General features: G+C 40.8%; 1 protein-coding gene across 1 annotated transcript; it reads left to right on the top strand.

Annotated features, from left to right (window-relative positions):
- The first annotated feature begins 10,298 nt into the window (after nucleotides 1-10,298).
- Nucleotides 10,299-17,168, top strand: LOC147632701 (vacuolar protein sorting-associated protein 20 homolog 2-like). The gene is made up of 6 exons (XM_086807529.1): nucleotides 10,299-10,911; nucleotides 11,460-11,612; nucleotides 11,724-11,876; nucleotides 16,396-16,479; nucleotides 16,596-16,881; nucleotides 16,975-17,168. Exons 1-6 carry the CDS (start codon nucleotides 10,810-10,812, stop codon nucleotides 16,995-16,997), a joined length of 801 nt encoding a protein of 266 aa, XP_086663655.1. The 5' UTR covers nucleotides 10,299-10,809; the 3' UTR covers nucleotides 16,998-17,168.
- Nucleotides 17,169-17,542: the final 374 nt, after the last annotated feature.

Consider the following 17,542-nt stretch of genomic DNA (forward strand, 5'->3'; position numbering starts at 1 on the left):
TCAAACAAAATGTATTATATATACCTATCTATATCTATACAAGATTAACCACAACTCCCCCTCCCTCCACGTGGCCAGCCAAAAGCGGGGTTAATTCAAAAGGAGGGTTAATTAGCGCAAAATACGGAGGTGCTTTGTTTTTGAAAATATGCGCTCCAGCCAAAAGTGTGATCACGCTTGCACTTCACGCCTGCGGTCCACCTCCATGTTCACCTGCTCCACTCCACGTCCACATTCACAGTCCATACCCGTATAATGGTGATGCTAATATGAGGGCACAACCGTCCAGCCACGTGACACATCATCGGTGTGCGTCTCTCTAAAGGCTGTCTAGCATCTCCCGTCGCGCTCAGTTGTGCAATTGTGTTAATTGATTGAAGGCCTCACCCCTCGTCTGCGTTGCAAACCAAGCCCAGAACTGGGATAGCCTCTGCAGAGTGTGCATCGAGGTGGCTAGCTTTGAAGGCAAGCATGCAAAAGGAGGTATAATTTGACAGTAGGAGGCAGAAGAAGGTTTTAAAACGCACATAAAAATGCACTGCAAACCAGAACTGGTACTGCACTGTTACCTTGAACTCGATGCATTCATGGATGGGAGAGGAGGCTATTCATGAACGGCTCGATGTCAACGGTGCGGCCAATGCAGCCCCTTCGCCATGGTCAGAAGGAAACGATCGATCATTGCCTTGGTTTTTGTTGTGATACCTGAGAAGCCCATGGGACCAAATCCCTTCTGCATTGACAGCTATTGCCTTGCAATTGATCCTGCGACTTGCATGTCAACGGTGCGGCCAACGCAGCCCCTTTGCCATGGCCAGAAGGAAACGATCGATCATTGCCTTGGTTTTTGTTGTGATACCTGAGAAGCCCATGGGACCAAATCCCTTCTGCATTGATGGCTATTGCCTTGCAATTATGAAAGTTGACACAATATGTGTCCTCTACATGGGGAACATGCATGTTGTTGAGACAAAGAGAGTGGTTCTCACGATAAGTGTAACGGAGTTCACTAAAGGAGTAGTTTAAAACTCTTTGATCTATGAAGCTTGATGTTTTAAATATACCCATTTTCTTAACTTCAAGGTAATAAACTACGGTTAAACTTACAACTTTTTTCATTCTTTGTATTTAAAAAATCGAGGATGTATGTAAAACTTTATGTAAGTCGATGAAATTGTAAGCTCCTTTTGTTTAACTCACATGATATTTTACATATTCCTAGGTGAATTCCTTGAGCCTGCACTCTCATCCATCTTTTTAAATGAGTTTCCTAAAAGCTAAAATTAGGTGAACCACCTTCAGACATATATAGATATATATACAAATACATATACATATATATATGTATGTATATGCATATACATATATATATACATATACATATACAAATACGTATACATACATATATGTATGTATATGCATATGCATATGCATATACATATACATACATACATACATACATACATACATACATACATACATACATACATACATACATACATATATATATATATATATATATATATATATATATATATTCATGTGGATACCTTTTTACCATTCATTCACTTGAGCGTAGTTGGGTCTTAATCTATTCTACATACGTGTGATTTAGTTTGTGATTCACCGTTTGGATTATTTTCATAATCCATAATTTCTTCTAGATTAAATAAAATTTAAATAATATTTCATTAATATATTTCTTAATGATGTACAGTATGGATACCGAGGGGGAAATTGTGAGGTGTTCCATGGACGTTGAGGATAGAAGCCATCGTGCAGAGTATTCAAGACCTCAACAATCTGAGGTAAGAGAAGATAATGAGAAGACTCAACGAATAATGCATGATTTTAAGCAATGCTAGAGGAAACTAAAAACCTCTACTAAGTGGGTGCGACGTAACCATGGTAAGAAGACTCGAAATGGAAAGAAGATAATAAATGTAACAACAGAGAATATACTCCATTTGGTTAACGACACAAACTCCCATGTGTTAAATGTGGAGAGCTTGATTGCTGGTCTTGGTCATGCATAAGAAATCATGGAAGTGGGGAGAGCAGTTCAACTCGAGAATCAGTTTCTGCCATTATAAGTGGCAATCACGAGATCAAGGATATTATCAAAGCTACCTACCTCCGCATAATGGATACATGTGGTGCTTTCGGAGAAGCACACCTTTGTGATATTGGTTGTCGAAAGACAATTGATGCTATAAAAGAGCAACAAGACAAGTTAAGTGCCCATATTGATAGGCTTGGAATGGAAGTATCAAGCCTTAAAGTAACATTGAATAGGTTTGGGGGTTTACTTACCAAAATGAGTCGTACATTGCAAACACGTGGAATGTAATTACTCATTTGGTTCACCAATTAGGAGTTGATCTTATGATCCTTTTGTAATGCTTATGACACTATTATCTTATTGTAACTTTGGGCTCTAAGTACTCTAATGATAATGATGGTCCTTTACTTACCAAAATGAGTTATAGATTGCAAACACGTGGAATGTAATTATTCATTTGGTTCACCGATTAGGAATTGATGTTATGATCCTTTTGTAATGCTTATGACATTATTATCTTTTTGTAACTTTGGGCTCTAAGTACTCGAATGATAATGATGGTCCTTTTTGTCTCTCAGATATCATTGCGCGCGCGCGAGAGAGAGAGAGAGAGAGAGAGAGAGAGAGAGAGAGAGAGAGAGAGAGAGAGATTGATTTATATATGTGGATATAATCTCTTAGTATTTATATGGAGATTATAGAGAATGTCTCTTTTAATGGTTTTTTATAGAAAATTCTCTTTTTATGGCTTTTTCTCTTATATGTACATGGGGGGAAGAGAGAGAGAGAGAGATATATTTCTAAGCTTGGTTTGGTCATTGGAAGACATTGGATGTTGATTTTATAATGTTTTTGTAATATTTGTGACATTGTTATTATCTTTTTATAAGTATATATGTAATGTTTTAGGATTATAGATTTTATCTGTTATTTTTATATATGTAAGTTTTAAGGAAAAATGTGAAATGAAGTTAAGGGGATGGAAAGAGCTCTCATCTATTCTACTTTGTGGATCAATGTAGGTACATTAGCTTTTCATAGGGCTGCCATATTGTTGATTTGTCATATAGTTTGGGTCTTCCTTAGTCTTTTGAGGTAAGCTACCAAAACTTTGCTTTATTTTTGTTTTTCTTCTTAATTGTATGTTTATTTTTGGAATTTATGATTTTTAAATATGAATAGTTCGATATAGTTTGATAAGAGCATAAGGATTTTAATGCTCATGAGAAAAGATGAAACTTGGCAAAGATCAAATAAGTTTATGACATTTACTTACCTACATATAAGCACAATCTAGCTTGAGTCAGAGGGATGGATATATATATAGATATATATATGTATATATATGTATGTATATATATGTATATACATGTATGTATATGTATATATATATATATATGTATGTATATGTATATATATATATGTATATGTATATACATATATATATATATATATATATATATACATATATATATGTATATATATATGTATATATTTATGTATATGTATATATGTATATATACAAGTGTATATATACATATATATATATACATATGTATATATATATATATACATATATATATACATGTATATATATATATATATATTCATGTATATACATGTATATATTCATGTATATACATATATATATACATGTATATATATATGTATACATATATGTGTGTGTGTATATATATATATATACACATGTATACACATGTACACATACATGTGTATATACCCACTTGAGACTAGACCGCTTAACATCGACTTAGAGGGTTATTTCTACCCAATCGACGGGGAGACTTGAACCCAGGTGGGTAAATGTCATCCTGAGAGAGAGAGAGAGAGAGAGAGAGAGAGAGAGAGAGAGAGAGAGAGAGATCTTATCTTTTAGTATGTATGTGAAGATTGGAGAAAATCTCATGAGGGATTGTATATTATGTGTCTACACAAATATTATAGAAAAAATATTGTTATTTCTATTCAATGTTTACTATTTTATAATAAAGAAAATGACTTTATACTCAATGTGCCACTCCTTCTAATTGAATACTTGATGGAATTAGGTTTATAGCAAGAATGGTAGAGACACGTAGTTTGAGGTGTCCTCTTTAGACCATTTCCTTGAATGCTCCAAGGAAAAGAAGAAGAAATGAAAAAATAAAATGTGCACAGGAGTCAAGGGATAGTGAACCTCATTGTTGTGATGCAAGGATGCATAATGTTACCTGCAATACCGGTGATGTATTGATGCAAGAGACTCATAGGATTCTTGCAAAAAACGATACCTTTTGTGCACAAAAACAAGTAGCAAAAGAAACTTTGATGTATTTACCTCAATCTAGCACTAAGAGGTCTCTAATTGCCCTGGGTGGAGATAAAAGGATATCTAACAAGAGTGCTAGAAGTGTTCACCGTGAAATTGCTAGGAATAGGACTCTTTTGAAAGAAATAACAAGGGAAATGGCAAGTGGAGTTTATTCAGGGATATCACTGGTTCAAAGTTTGAGACTTACAAGAAGGTACTGTCGCTTCATCACTAGAAATAGGACCTCTTATAATGCAGCTAGAAGAGTAAATGAGGGTAATGCAATTACAATGTGTTCCTTTTTTGCCCATGAAGAGAGAGAAGTGCCATTTGCTAATACAATAAGAAGGGAGAGTATCGGAGAAATTCCCTCTTATGTATTTGAAAAAAGAAAGGGAGGAATTTTGTCTATCCTCCATGAACTCCCGCCCGTACAAGGTACACATGCAGCTACTTGGCCTTTGGTATATTCGTGCACTTTAAGTCACTCATTAGGAGGGATGACACATGAGTGTCGGTTTTGTGAAAAGCACAGTTATGGGCAAGTGAAAAGAAGATGAGTTGTGGACAGGTTCTTGGCAAATATTGTTGTAAACATGGGCGTGTGTTTGTTCCTTCACTTGCTGAACCACCTGAGCCATTAAGGTCTCTTTTGATTGGTAGTGACACTACAAGTAAAAAATTTCGAGAAAACATCAGGGCTTATAATAGTGTGTTGGCTTTTTCATCATTGGGTGCACAAATAGACGACTTTCTCTTTCACAATAGTAGTGTCTATACTTTCAAGGTGCATGGGACTGTTTATCATCGGATTGGGTCCTTGGTCCCCAATAATATGTACTGTAATCCTAAGCCACAGTTTGCATAGTTGTATGTGTTTGATACTGAGCATGAATTACAAAATCGACTAGGTGTCATGAATGGATTGGAATCCACAACCCTAGAAGCACTTCAATCCATGATGCACATTTCTAATCCATTTGCACAAGCTTTTAAGTATGTGGGAAAAATGTTGAGTGACAATCCGAGTTTGGATTTGAAAATGACTATATGTGAGATGAAATCCACATATAGGCAGCACTCAATGCCAACAGCTTCTGAGATTGCTGGTATCATGATTGGTCAAGGTGATGATCATAATGTTGGTCGTCGTGATATTTTATTGCATACTCGAGAAGGCACATGCAAACACATCTCTAATTTGCATAGGTGCTATATGCCTCTTTTGGACGTAATGTTATTTCCAAGAGGGGAGGACGGATGGCACTTGAGAATCCCTTATGCTGATGCACAAGTGAGTGCATTGAGAAATGGTCATTGTGTGACTCAACGACAATACTATGCTTATCGATTGCAAATTCGCCCAGATACAAATGCATGCTTGCTACGTGGTGGAAGATTGTTGCAACAGTTTATGGTTGATTCCTATTGCAGTGTTGAAGAGTCACGATTATCTTGGCTATGCCATAATCAAGAAAGTTTGCATTCAGAGGTTTATAGTGGTTTAGCAGACATGCTTCATGTAGAAGGAAGTGGAAGTAGTATTGCAGGAAGGACAGTGGGAAGGAGAATAGTGTTACCTTCCAGTTTTACTGGTGGGCCACGACAAATGTATCAACTTTATCAGGATGCCATGGCAATTGTTCGTTCAAAGGGCAAGCTCGATTTATTCATTACTTTCAGCCATAACCCAAAGTGGCATGAGGTATTAGATGCTTTACTCCCGGGGCAAAGTGCATGTGATCGGCCTGATTTGACTACTAGAGTATTTCACCAAAAACATTCAGATATGATGAAAAATATCGTGAAGAAGGAGCTCTTTGGTAAGGTGATTGGATATGTGAGTGTCATTGAGTTCCAAAAAAGAGGATTGCCTCATTCACACACGTTATTGATCTTGGATAGTGCCCATAAACCTAAGACTATCCAAGACTATGACAGATTAGTATGTGCCGAATTGCCTGACAAGCAAATGTTTCCTACTCTGCATGATGTCGTGTTGCATTGCAATATCCATGGGCCCTGTGGGCCATTCAATCCAAGTGAAAATTGTATGGATAAAGGGAAATGCACAAGGAACTATCCACGAGCTTTTGCACAAGAGACTACTATGGATGAGAGTGGTTACCCCGTGTATATGCGTCGAAATGATGGAAGAACTGTGGCATTGAAAAAGTGTAATGTTGATAATAGATGGGTTGTGCCATATAACCCTTATCTTTCAGTCACATATAATGCTCATGTAACTGTGGAAATATGCTCAACAATAGCAGCAGTGAAATATCTTTACAAGTACATATACAAGGGGCATGACAGAGCAACAATAAGATTTAGCACTGTACAAGGCGGGGATGTTAATGCTGCTTGCGTAGTTGATGAGATTCAGAGGTATTTGGATGCACGTTACGTCTCTGCATCAGAGGCATGTTGGAGACTCTTTGAGTATGATTTACACAATGAGAAGCCTAATGTGCAACGGTTGCAGGTACACTTAGATGGGGGTCATAATGTTATCTTCAGAGATGATGATAATATTGCAGATGTTTTTTAGAGGAAAAATGTAGGCAAGACTACTATGACTGAATGGTTTACCTGTAATCAACAACATCCTGAAGCAAACAATACATTGTATAGTGATTTCCCTCAACAATGGGTTTGGAACTCCAGGTTGAAGAAATGGACCAAAAGAAAGATTGGAAACACTATAGGGCGCATGTACTTTGTAGCTCCTTTGGCAGGTGAGGCATATTATGTTCGCCTACTCCTTACAATATGTAAAGGATCTAAGTCATTTGAAGATTTGCGTTCGCTCAATGGTCACATCTATCCTTCTTTCAAGGCAGCTTGCATTGCCAGAGGGATACTGGAAGATGATTCTGAATGGGTTGCATGTATGGAGGAAGCATCATCCATGCAGAATGCCTTGCAGTTGAGATGTCTTTTTGGTACTATACTGCTATTTTGCGAGCCTTCCTGTCCAAGAATATTGTGGAAGAGATTTTGAGAAGAAATGATAGAAGATTTTCTATACCAGTTATCGAGAAGCAGGGGTCAGTTTATTGGTATTGAACAATTGCTGAAACTCATGCACTACTATATTTAGAAGAAATTCTTCGTTCTCAGAGACGGACATTGGCAGATTTTGAAGGAATGCCTGAACTAAACAGAACTGATTTGGAAGTCTTGGGTGAAAATAGATTGCTTTTGGAAGAGAGATCTTTTGATACTGTCGAACAATTTAACCTGTCAAGTGCTATGGAGTCAACATTAACAGATAGCCAGCGTGTTGCTTTCGATGCTGTAATGCATGCCATTGCGACAAATGCAGGTGACATTTTTTTCCTAGATGGTTCGGGGGGATCGGGCAAGACCTATTTGTATAATTGCTTGCTTGCGCGAGTACGTGGACAAGGGTATGTTGCTTTGGCCACTGCATCGTCAAGTATTGCTTCTCTACTCTTGGCGAATGGACGTACTGCACATTCTAGATTCAAGATACCTTTGGAGCTAAACAATTCTTCAACTTGCAAAATCCCTGTACATGGACAACTTGCTGAGGTTTTGAGAGTTTGTAAGCTCATTATTTGGGAGGATGAGGCTCCAATGATTCATCGTTATGCTTTTGAAGCATTGGATAGGAGCTTACAAGATGTATTATTCTCAGATAAGCCCTTTGGTGGAAAGGTTGTATTAATGGGGGGATATTTTAGACAAATCTTGCCTGTTATTTATGAAGGGAAGACGTGAGGATATTGTTAATGCAGCATTGTGTCGTTCCTTTCTATGGAACTCTATCAAAGTTCTAAAGTTAACTGGAAATATGCGTATTCAATCAAGCAATACTAATGGATGCAATGAGTTTAAACAGTGGGTCATGAATATTGGGAATGGAGTGGATTGTACCGATGATAATACGATGGTGACACTACCAAGTAATATGGTCTTGCAAAGATCGACTCTTAAAGACTTGGTATACTCTGAATTGGCTATCACTACGACATATGCTTCATACTTTAGTGAGCGTGCTATTCTTGCTCCAATAAACAGTCAAGTGGATATTGTGAATAAGACAGCTTTGGATGCAATGCCTGGTGAGCCTAAGCAATATTTCAGTGCAGATTCAATTCTTGAAAATGATGAAAATTCATTCCTATATTCCACAGAATTTTTGAACACAATCGACCTTCGGGGCGGATATCCACCTCACTGCTTGGTTTTAAAGTTAGAAGCTCCTGTTATTTTGCTTCGTAACTTGGATCCAAGACGTGGACTCTGTAATGGTACACGGATGATATGTAAGGCCTTTCACTCTAAAGTCTTGAAGACTGAAATCATCACTGGTACTAAAGTTGGTGAAAGAGTATTTCTTCCACGGATTACCTTTATATGCAGCGAGGCCCAACTACCATTCACCATGAGGCGGAGACAGTTTCCCGTGCGGCTGGCATTTGGCATGTCAATAAACAAATCACAAAGCCAAACCCTAAATGTCTTGGGGTTGTATTTGGTGACTCCAGTGTTTACTCATGGGCAATTGTATGTCGCGTTATCAGGAGCACGGTCTCCTCATGCTGTGAAGGTGTTACTTGAGGATAACGCTAATGTGGAGTGTTCATTTGATGATCTTCATAGTTATATATACACCTATAACAAACAATATTGTTTATAAGGAGATCTTGAGTGACAAGTCAGGTTTCTTATTTAAGTTCTGCAATTTGATTAATTTTGTTGTGATTTCTTTTTTTATACATATTTGTCCATGGTAAAAGTATCTATTTTTTGTTGTTTATGTTTTGACAGACATGTCTAAGATTACCTTTACATTAGACATGCCTTTGTCGAGGATAGTAGGTGAGTTATTCTCTATATTTGCATAACTTTTTTTGATTACAAAGTGTGGAACATGACATTCTATACTGATGTCTATCTGTACAGAGCCACCGCTATGGTCAGCTCCTATTACTGCACGTCACGTAGCATGGATTATGATTGATGCTTATAGGGATGGGTAAATATAAGTATAATTGTTAGGCATTGTATAAATATTTTTTGAACCTATATATAAATAATTGTATAACCTATTTGTTATGCTTTGATTTTAGGATATTGCATGACATTGATACGTTTATGGTAAGAGTTGTCGACGAAGGCATCGAGATGTACGGGATCAATGTTCCTGATGAGGAGTGGGGTGTCTATTTGTTTTGGAGAGAGATGGACAGATGCTTTGCATCATTGGAGTATTCAATACCCGATGACTGGTTGTTTCTTACATCCTTCATGACCATTGGTATTCGTTATGGGTTTTATACTAGAGCTCCTCATGTACCATCCACTCGATGTTCTATTGTACGAGGTAATTTTGATTATGTTTTTCTATTATAAGATTTTTTTGAGATTTTATTTATCGATGTGTCATTATGTGTAGGTCCTTTTGAGATTTTATTTATCGATGTGTCATTATGTGCAGGTCCTTTTGAGATTTGATTTATCGTTGTTTCGTTTTTGTGCAGGTCCTTTGCATTCATCGATAGTAGAGCATGTGCGGGATGGATCACCGCTTAACAATAGAGAAGAATTCAATTTGTTGATTCTGACATTACCGACTGAGAATACGTATTTTGTGGTGCATTTTGAGAATATGTAATATTGGTCCTTTTTTGCATCTTCGTATGCTACATTACTATGATATTTTTGTTTTCGCTATAAATCTACAAGACATGGATGTTATTTTGAAATATATATATATGAAGTCACTTGAAATAATGTATTGTGTTTACTTAAAACATGACCGAAATTGGAGAAACTGAGCCTATTTTTGCTGGAACTCTACCTGCCCCCGCAGCAACGCACGGGTCCAATACTAGCAATATCTCACAGATCCTTATACTTCTACAGCAGGTCAAATTGTGCCGGGAAGGGCCTCTGCAACCTTAAAAAATAAACACTCAGAGTCCCGACTGCCAATTTAATATGGGAGACATTTAAGCACTTTTGGACGGAGTCGTCGCGCAGAAGAGACCGCAGCGCGATGGCGGAGGGGCAGAGCTCTAGTTCTGCTTCTTCTTCTCGTTAAAGCTCTCCACTGCTCCTTTTTGTTGCTGTTGTGCGGCAAGAAGAGAAGGGTAGTTGAGCCTGCAATAGGGAAGCGGGAGTAGTAGAAAGGCAAGCGAGATCTGGTGGCTGTTGGAAGCTCCAACTAGCAGAGCTTCCATCGCCACACTGGTTCAACGTGATAAAAACGATAAACATAGAGAGGCGAGCTTTACGAAAAGGGCAAAAAATAGGTATCTGCTGCCAAATTGAGGCCCGATCTGCAGATTGTTGAATCTCGCGAAGCTTTGCGTACTCTCCGAACGAAGATTGCAGGGCAGCATAAAAACGAAGACCACTTCTGCAGGCTTCTTTTATCGTCTTCTTCTGAGGAAAACAGGCCATGGGAAATTTTTTCAGCAAAAAACCTAAAGTTACCGATGTTGACCGCGCCATACTCTCCCTCAAGACTCAGCGCCGGAAGCTCTCTCAGTATCAGCAACAAGTATGTCTCTTCTGCTTTAAGGTTCAATTGCATTTCTTCTTTCTTTGACCTGCACGTGTAGGGTTAGGGTTAGGGTTCCATCATGTCTTCACTAGCTAGCTTCTTGTTCTCATCCATCATCATTCTACCTGCGAGCTTTTTTCAAAGATTATATCTTTGAATAAATCGCTTTTGTTCTCATCAATTGTTGTAGCAGGAGTTTTCTTAAAAGATATACTTTGATATGATTCAGATACGTAGAAATCAGGTGTTGTTTTACAAGCACTGCCTCTCCTGCTCTTTGCTTAGCAACATGTTAATATGCTTTGAAGCCGATATCTCCTCTATCATATCAGTGCTGTAATAGAGTGAATCCTCATCAGACTATGAATGCTGCTGCAGTTCAGCTCAGGGAGATTTTATCGATGTGTAAATGTTAATGAATACGAGACTTTTCCTCTCTAGATAAAAAGAAAAGTCGACCCTATGTAACATGTCATCGCTATGCTTCATGAGCATTCTGTTGCTTCTTTAGTCACCTCTAAAGAGTAGTTTTCTCAAATCTGTAGCTGGAAAGAGTCATAGATAGAGAGAAAGAAGTGGCACGAGAACTGGTCAAGGAGAGAAAGCGGGATCGTGCACTTCTTGCTTTAAAGAAGAAGAAAGTACAAGAGGAGCTGCTGAGGAATGTTGATGCTTGGTTGCTCAACGTCGAACAACAGGTAAAAGTGACAAGCTTTTTGTTGCTGTACGACCTCTCTGATGTCACTTGTGCATTGGTGCTCACCAGGATTGTAGTCTCACTTTCTTTGATGTCTCTTGTTCTTTGGCAGCTGTCAGACATTGAGCTAGCCAGCAAGCAGAAGGCTGTTTTTGAAAGCTTGAAGACAGGACACAAAGCAATCAAGGACTTGCAGAGTGAAATAAACATTGAGGATGTGCAAAAGCTAATGGACGAGACAGCGGAAGCTAAGGCATATCAGGAGGTACTATCTTTTACCATGCTAAAACAGGAAAAAGTGAATGAATTTGACTATTTTCTGGTTGTTTAGTTAGGTCGTGGTCTTGAATATGAAAGTCCAGGTGCATTGGAATGCACTGAGTTACATAGCTGAATGTGTGTCCCCAAGGAATATGTAAAGTAGCACGTTCAAGATAAGGGGTTCCGGTTTTGCATCTCGAGAATTTAGTGTACTTTTTTGGGGCTAATTTGAGAGCCCTAGATGGAAGTCAAACTCTGGCACAGATAAAGCTACGTGTTAGAATCATGGGGGGGAATGCGAATGAGCCATTCATAACATGAAAAACAACTTGATTGCATTGTACTCAAATTATTAAAACAAAAGCAAAAGCCAAGTGATAAAAACAAAAGCAAAGCGTGGTAAAAAGAGGCATCCCTCAAGTATTTAAAGAACCAAGCATCCTCTTGGTGGATCATAGAAAAACACTTGGAGGCTCATAGAAGAAGAACGTGGAAGAACTCCCTTGGGAAAAGCAAGAGCCTTATCTTCTACATCACCTTTCTACCTCCCCTCTACCAGTAGCTCCCTTTGCAGCACCAACCACCGTTGCTCCACCCCCTGTGAAGAAGCGCCGCCGCCCAGAGCCACCTGCTGCCGGCGTCGCCATTGCCTAGAGCTGCCTCCGCCACCAGTCACCGGCGTCGCTGTCGCCCAGAGCCACCTCCGCCGGCTTCGCCACCGCCTAGAGCTGCCTCTACCACCAGCTGTCGGCGTTGCCGCCGCCCAGAGCCACCTCCGCCGGCACTTGCCGCCACCCCAGAGCCAGTTTTCACCGCCTGCCGCCGATGTCTCCGCCGCTCCATAGCCGGGGTTTTTGCCTCCTGTTTGCTGGATTTTCTCTCACTTGTTGGTTGCCCGTTTACTCCACCACCAATTATTGACTGTTGTTTGACTCTTCCATCAGCACCTCCTTTCAGCCGCCTTCTTCGGAGGGGGTTTGCTTCCATTTGAAGAACCGCCACCTCCTCCTTTATTAGTGAAAAGATTGGATTGAGAAGAAAGAGCTTTTTGTGGATACTTGAGAACATCAGTTGGATTCTTTGGATTTTGGTACTAGCCCGGTGTAAGTATTTTGTGGGTCATCCTCGAGGTGAGTTCGGCATCAGTTATCTTGTGCCTAGCCCGGTGTAAGTCTCGTCATCCTCGAGGGAGTTCGGCATCAGTTATCTTGTGCCTCGACATCGACACTGGCCCGATCTCGTCGTCGACACCTTTGTTTGATATTGTATTCATTTGTTGTATTGGTCCTGGCTTGGAAAAGCCCGTGGTTGTTCCTGAATTAAATTCCTGAAGAGGGGGTAGGGCCTGTTCCCCGCTCAGTGTGGTGTACCATGTAAATCCCCTATTCCCATCTCTCTCTCCCCCTTCTCTCTCTCTCTATCTTTGTCTCTCGTATACGTGGTTGCATCTGTCACTGCACGCTCCGTTGGGCTTAGAAGTGATTACTCCGGGATACCAGCATGATGTAGCCTTCTTTGTCGTACACGCATTCGGCCTTTGTGCCTCTCCATGGAGAGGAATCGGTAAGTCGACTAGCTCCGCTAACAACATCCCAACATGCCCTCCTTGGCTCTGATACCATGTTGGAAATTGAGGGCCACTTCCCGAGAGATCACCTATCCTAGTAGTGTTCACGCCACTGCACACGTAACCTCCACCACTCTAATCCCTTCCAAGCCACGAAAATTGGAGGAGGGATGATAATGGCCCTAGTCTTCTATGATTTATGTATGATCTCATTATCCCTGGCACTATGCATGTGGTATGTAGATGGCGAGGTCATGACTTTCCAACAGGCTATTACATGGGTGTTTTAAAAACAAACTAAACTTTGCTATCAAATGATGCGCACATTTCAAGTCTATCTTTTAGCAACAAGACCAAGTGCAGTCCACAAGTTGCATTGTAGAGTTTTCCATTCTCATATGCTTGTACATTCATCTCAGGCACGGGCACCAAGCCCCTGAGTCATAGTTGCTGCGTTTCTTAGGAGTTGTCGTTTCTGTTCTCTTTCCCTGTTTCCTAATCTCACGTGAGAATTTTTCCACGATTTTTCTTTGGTTAGTAGTTTGACCATGCCGTTGGGGGTTTGCCCCCATTATTGAGCAAGAGAATGTTTGGATCACACTAGACAGAATTAGACCTGACCTAACAGCACGAGAGGATGAACAGTACCAACACCGAGCAGAAAAATCTTGCAAAAGAGAAGGCAGGATCAAGACCAAGCAGTCGTGACTCAGGTAGACTGTAGGCTGCATAGGGTGAGGACCTTTGTGAGCCCCTTAACCCCTTCGGAAAGGAGCCAAGTTGTAGGTTGTTCGCCTAATGGCAAGTTGATATGGGTGCTGAATGCTGACTGACAGCTGGCGAAGATGTGCCCATTGGCGTGCTAAAGAAAATCTCATCTTCAGCAACGTATCCTTTCCTCTCCCGTGTACCAAAATTTGGTCATAGGGATTGTAACGCGCGGATGCTCTGGGTAGTCTTCTTTCAGCCCTAAACACTCTTGTGAAGACCTTCTGATGCGAAAACGCACCATGATGCAAAAACGCAGGTAGAGAGAGAGTAGAGAGAGAGAGTGAGAAGTGCTGGAATTTCAGTATATACTATGTACAAAAAAAGGTACAGATCTTTGCAGCCATGGGCTGCCTTCATAAAAAGGTTCCTAACCCTAAATTCTGTCCCCTATGGGACCTCTAAGTGACCCACACCCCTAGTGGGTGGAATGAGTAAAACATGGAGCACTTGGTGCCTTTTATAGCACTCTTGGACAAGGTAGGAGCTGGCCGACTGCTGGTCGGCCAGTCTTAATTCATTAAATCCCTTTAAAGTCTTAATTCATTAAATCCCTTTAATTCAGCCGACTGGTCCTGGTTCTGGCGCCTGCTTGCTGCCCTTACCTGCTGGCTCAGCCGACCACTCCAGTATGCTGCCGACAGCCCTTTGACCATGCTGATGTCAGCCGACAGCATCCCTTTGGTTCTTTCTCCAAGCCTTGCTTCAGTCTGCACTGCAGAGGTGCTCTGAGTTCTGTGCTCCATCATCTTGGTTCTTCTCCTGGGTTCATACTCTTTATCTGGTTGCCTCTTCTGGATCTAGCCCTAGAAATGTCCATGGCATCTGTGATGCACATGACATCCCCCTCTGCTAAACTTGATGACGGGAATCCAATCTGCTCTTGGATGACTGTCATCATCCCAATCCTGTTCCGAAGTCCCTCTGTCATCATCCATCCCTGGCAAACCTTTTTCTCTGAAAATCCGGTCTGTTCTCCAAACCACTCTGTCTCTGATGAAGATCTATGCATCTGGTCTTCCTCTAGTCCACAATCCATTCCTGCCCTGGCTCTGAACACCGTCTTGGTCTTCGTTCCTGGAACTGAGTTTGGCACTCTCACATCACCCTTGGAGGATCAACCTCCCTTGGGACCGTTCCCTTAGAACCTATCTGGCTCACGGAACTGCCATCCCCATGTGGCACTGTGGAACACCACCAACAAACCTCCTGGGAGTTCTTCCCGATCTGTGTTCCCGCCTTGGGCTTCGAATCCGTGTACTTTCCTGTACCTTGGACCTGTACACCATCATATGGGACTGAATCAGTGTTTAGCTTGGCTGAGCTTGATGCTCTGATACCAATGTAACGCGCGGATGCTCTGGGTAGTCTTCTTTCAGCCCTAAACACTCTTGAAGACCTTCTGATGCGAAAACGCACCACGATGCAAAAACGCAGGTAGAGAGAGAGTAGAGAGAGACAGTGAGAAGTGCTGGAATTTCAGTATATACTATGTACAAAAAAAGGTACAGATCTTTGCAGCCATGGGCTGCCTTCATAAAAAGGTTCCTAACCCTAAATTCTGTCCCCTATGGGACCTCTAAGTGACCCACACCCCTAGTGGGTGGAATGAGTAAAACATGGAGCACTTGGTGCCTTTTATAGCACTCTTGGACAAGGTAGGAGCTGGCCGACTGCTGGTCGGCCAGTCTTAATTCATTAAATCCCTTTAATTCAGCCGACTGGTCCTGGTTCTGGCGCCTGCTTGCTGCCCTTACCTGCTGGCTCAGCCGACCACTCCAGTATGCTGCCGACAGCCCTTTGACCATGCTGATGTCAGCCGACAGCATCCCTTTGGTTCTTTCTCCAAGCCTTGCTTCAGTCTGCACTGCAGAGGTGCTCTGAGTTCTGTGCTCCATCATCCTGGTTCTTCTCCTGGGTTCATACTCTTTATCTGGTTGCCTCTTCTGGATCTAGCCCTAGAAATGTCCATGGCATCTGTGATGCACATGACAGGGATGTATAAAAGTTAGCAATCCATTGTGAGCATTCAGTAATAATAGTTTTATTCCAACATACTCATCTGGTGCAACTATCTTCGAGTCCTCTCTGTGCAGGTTTTTTCTTTTTTCTTTTGAGAACTATCTGTAGGCAGCAGAGTTTCCTTTTTTTCTTAAAATGCTACGTGTAATACTCCTGTTGAATGCAGGAAATCAATGCTGCTCTTGGGGAGCGTCTTTCAGCTGAGGATGAGGAAGCAGTCTTAGCAGAGTTTGAGGAGCTGGAGATGAAGGTATTTTTCTTCTCTATTGAGCTTTAGCACCTGCTTCTAGCGGTCCATGTGACCTTTCTTTCTTTCTTTCTATCTTTCAAATAATAACAGATCCCTACTGTTGATGTACATATCAGATGGAACTCGAAGGTCTGCCAGAAGCATCCAAACCAGTTGCTGCTACTGAAGAACCAGAAAATGAAGCAGCTGAAAACCAGTATCATTTTTCACCAAAGCAGAAACCCATTGCAGAGCTAGCAGAAGCACCTAAGACAAGATTTGAAGACAAAAAGCTATCAGCAAACATAGAAGCTGATGTGGAGGAAATTTTGAATCTTCCGACTGCTCCTACGGCAGCCATTGAAGCTTCTGAAGGAGGTGAAGAGCAAGAGGTTTTGTCAAGATGTAAAGCAGAAGGAAACGGTAAAACTCTTAATTGCAGTGCATGCGGGTAAGCATTGGTTGCTGTGTTCATCCATGCCACATGCAAGACTGACTTTTCAATTTCCATTGCAGAGCGGGAGCTCTTACCAGCATGATTATGATGTGGAGATGCCACCTGTTATCCATTTAACACTGCAAGCAATAAAGGCTTCGGTATCAAAAGTAACTCCAAAGACCACTTGATTACAAGTGCATAAAAATGTACATGATACACATTTGTAATACAAGAAATGCTAATATATGTTTTCATTTAAAAAAAGAACAAATGCTTGTGTCTTAAATGGACTATTGATATTTTGAGAAATCTGTCATGAAAAGCTATTTAAGAAACATGTCATGAAAAGCTTGAATGTAGGGCAAGTGTCAAGATCTCATGTTCTGTTCGAAGAAGATTATTTGTATTTTACAGTGGACGCCAACAGTGAAGTCCTCTCTCTCTCTCTCTCTCTCTCTCTCTCTCTCTCTCTCTCTCGTGGTGTGTGTCCACCTGCGCCATGCGTAGTGGTTCATTCATCAAGGCTCTTAACCAAGAGTTTATGCCGCACTCTGGTTAGATTGTTTGTATTTTTTTCCCAACAAGACTAGTTGGTGATAGCAATAAAGTTGGTGATAGCAATAAAGTCATCTCTCTCTCTCTCTC

Source organism: Cibotium barometz, chromosome 13, assembly GCF_041138505.1.
Source record: "Cibotium barometz isolate CiBa-2024 chromosome 13, ASM4113850v1, whole genome shotgun sequence".
Taxonomy (NCBI): Eukaryota; Viridiplantae; Streptophyta; class Polypodiopsida; order Cyatheales; family Cibotiaceae; genus Cibotium; species Cibotium barometz.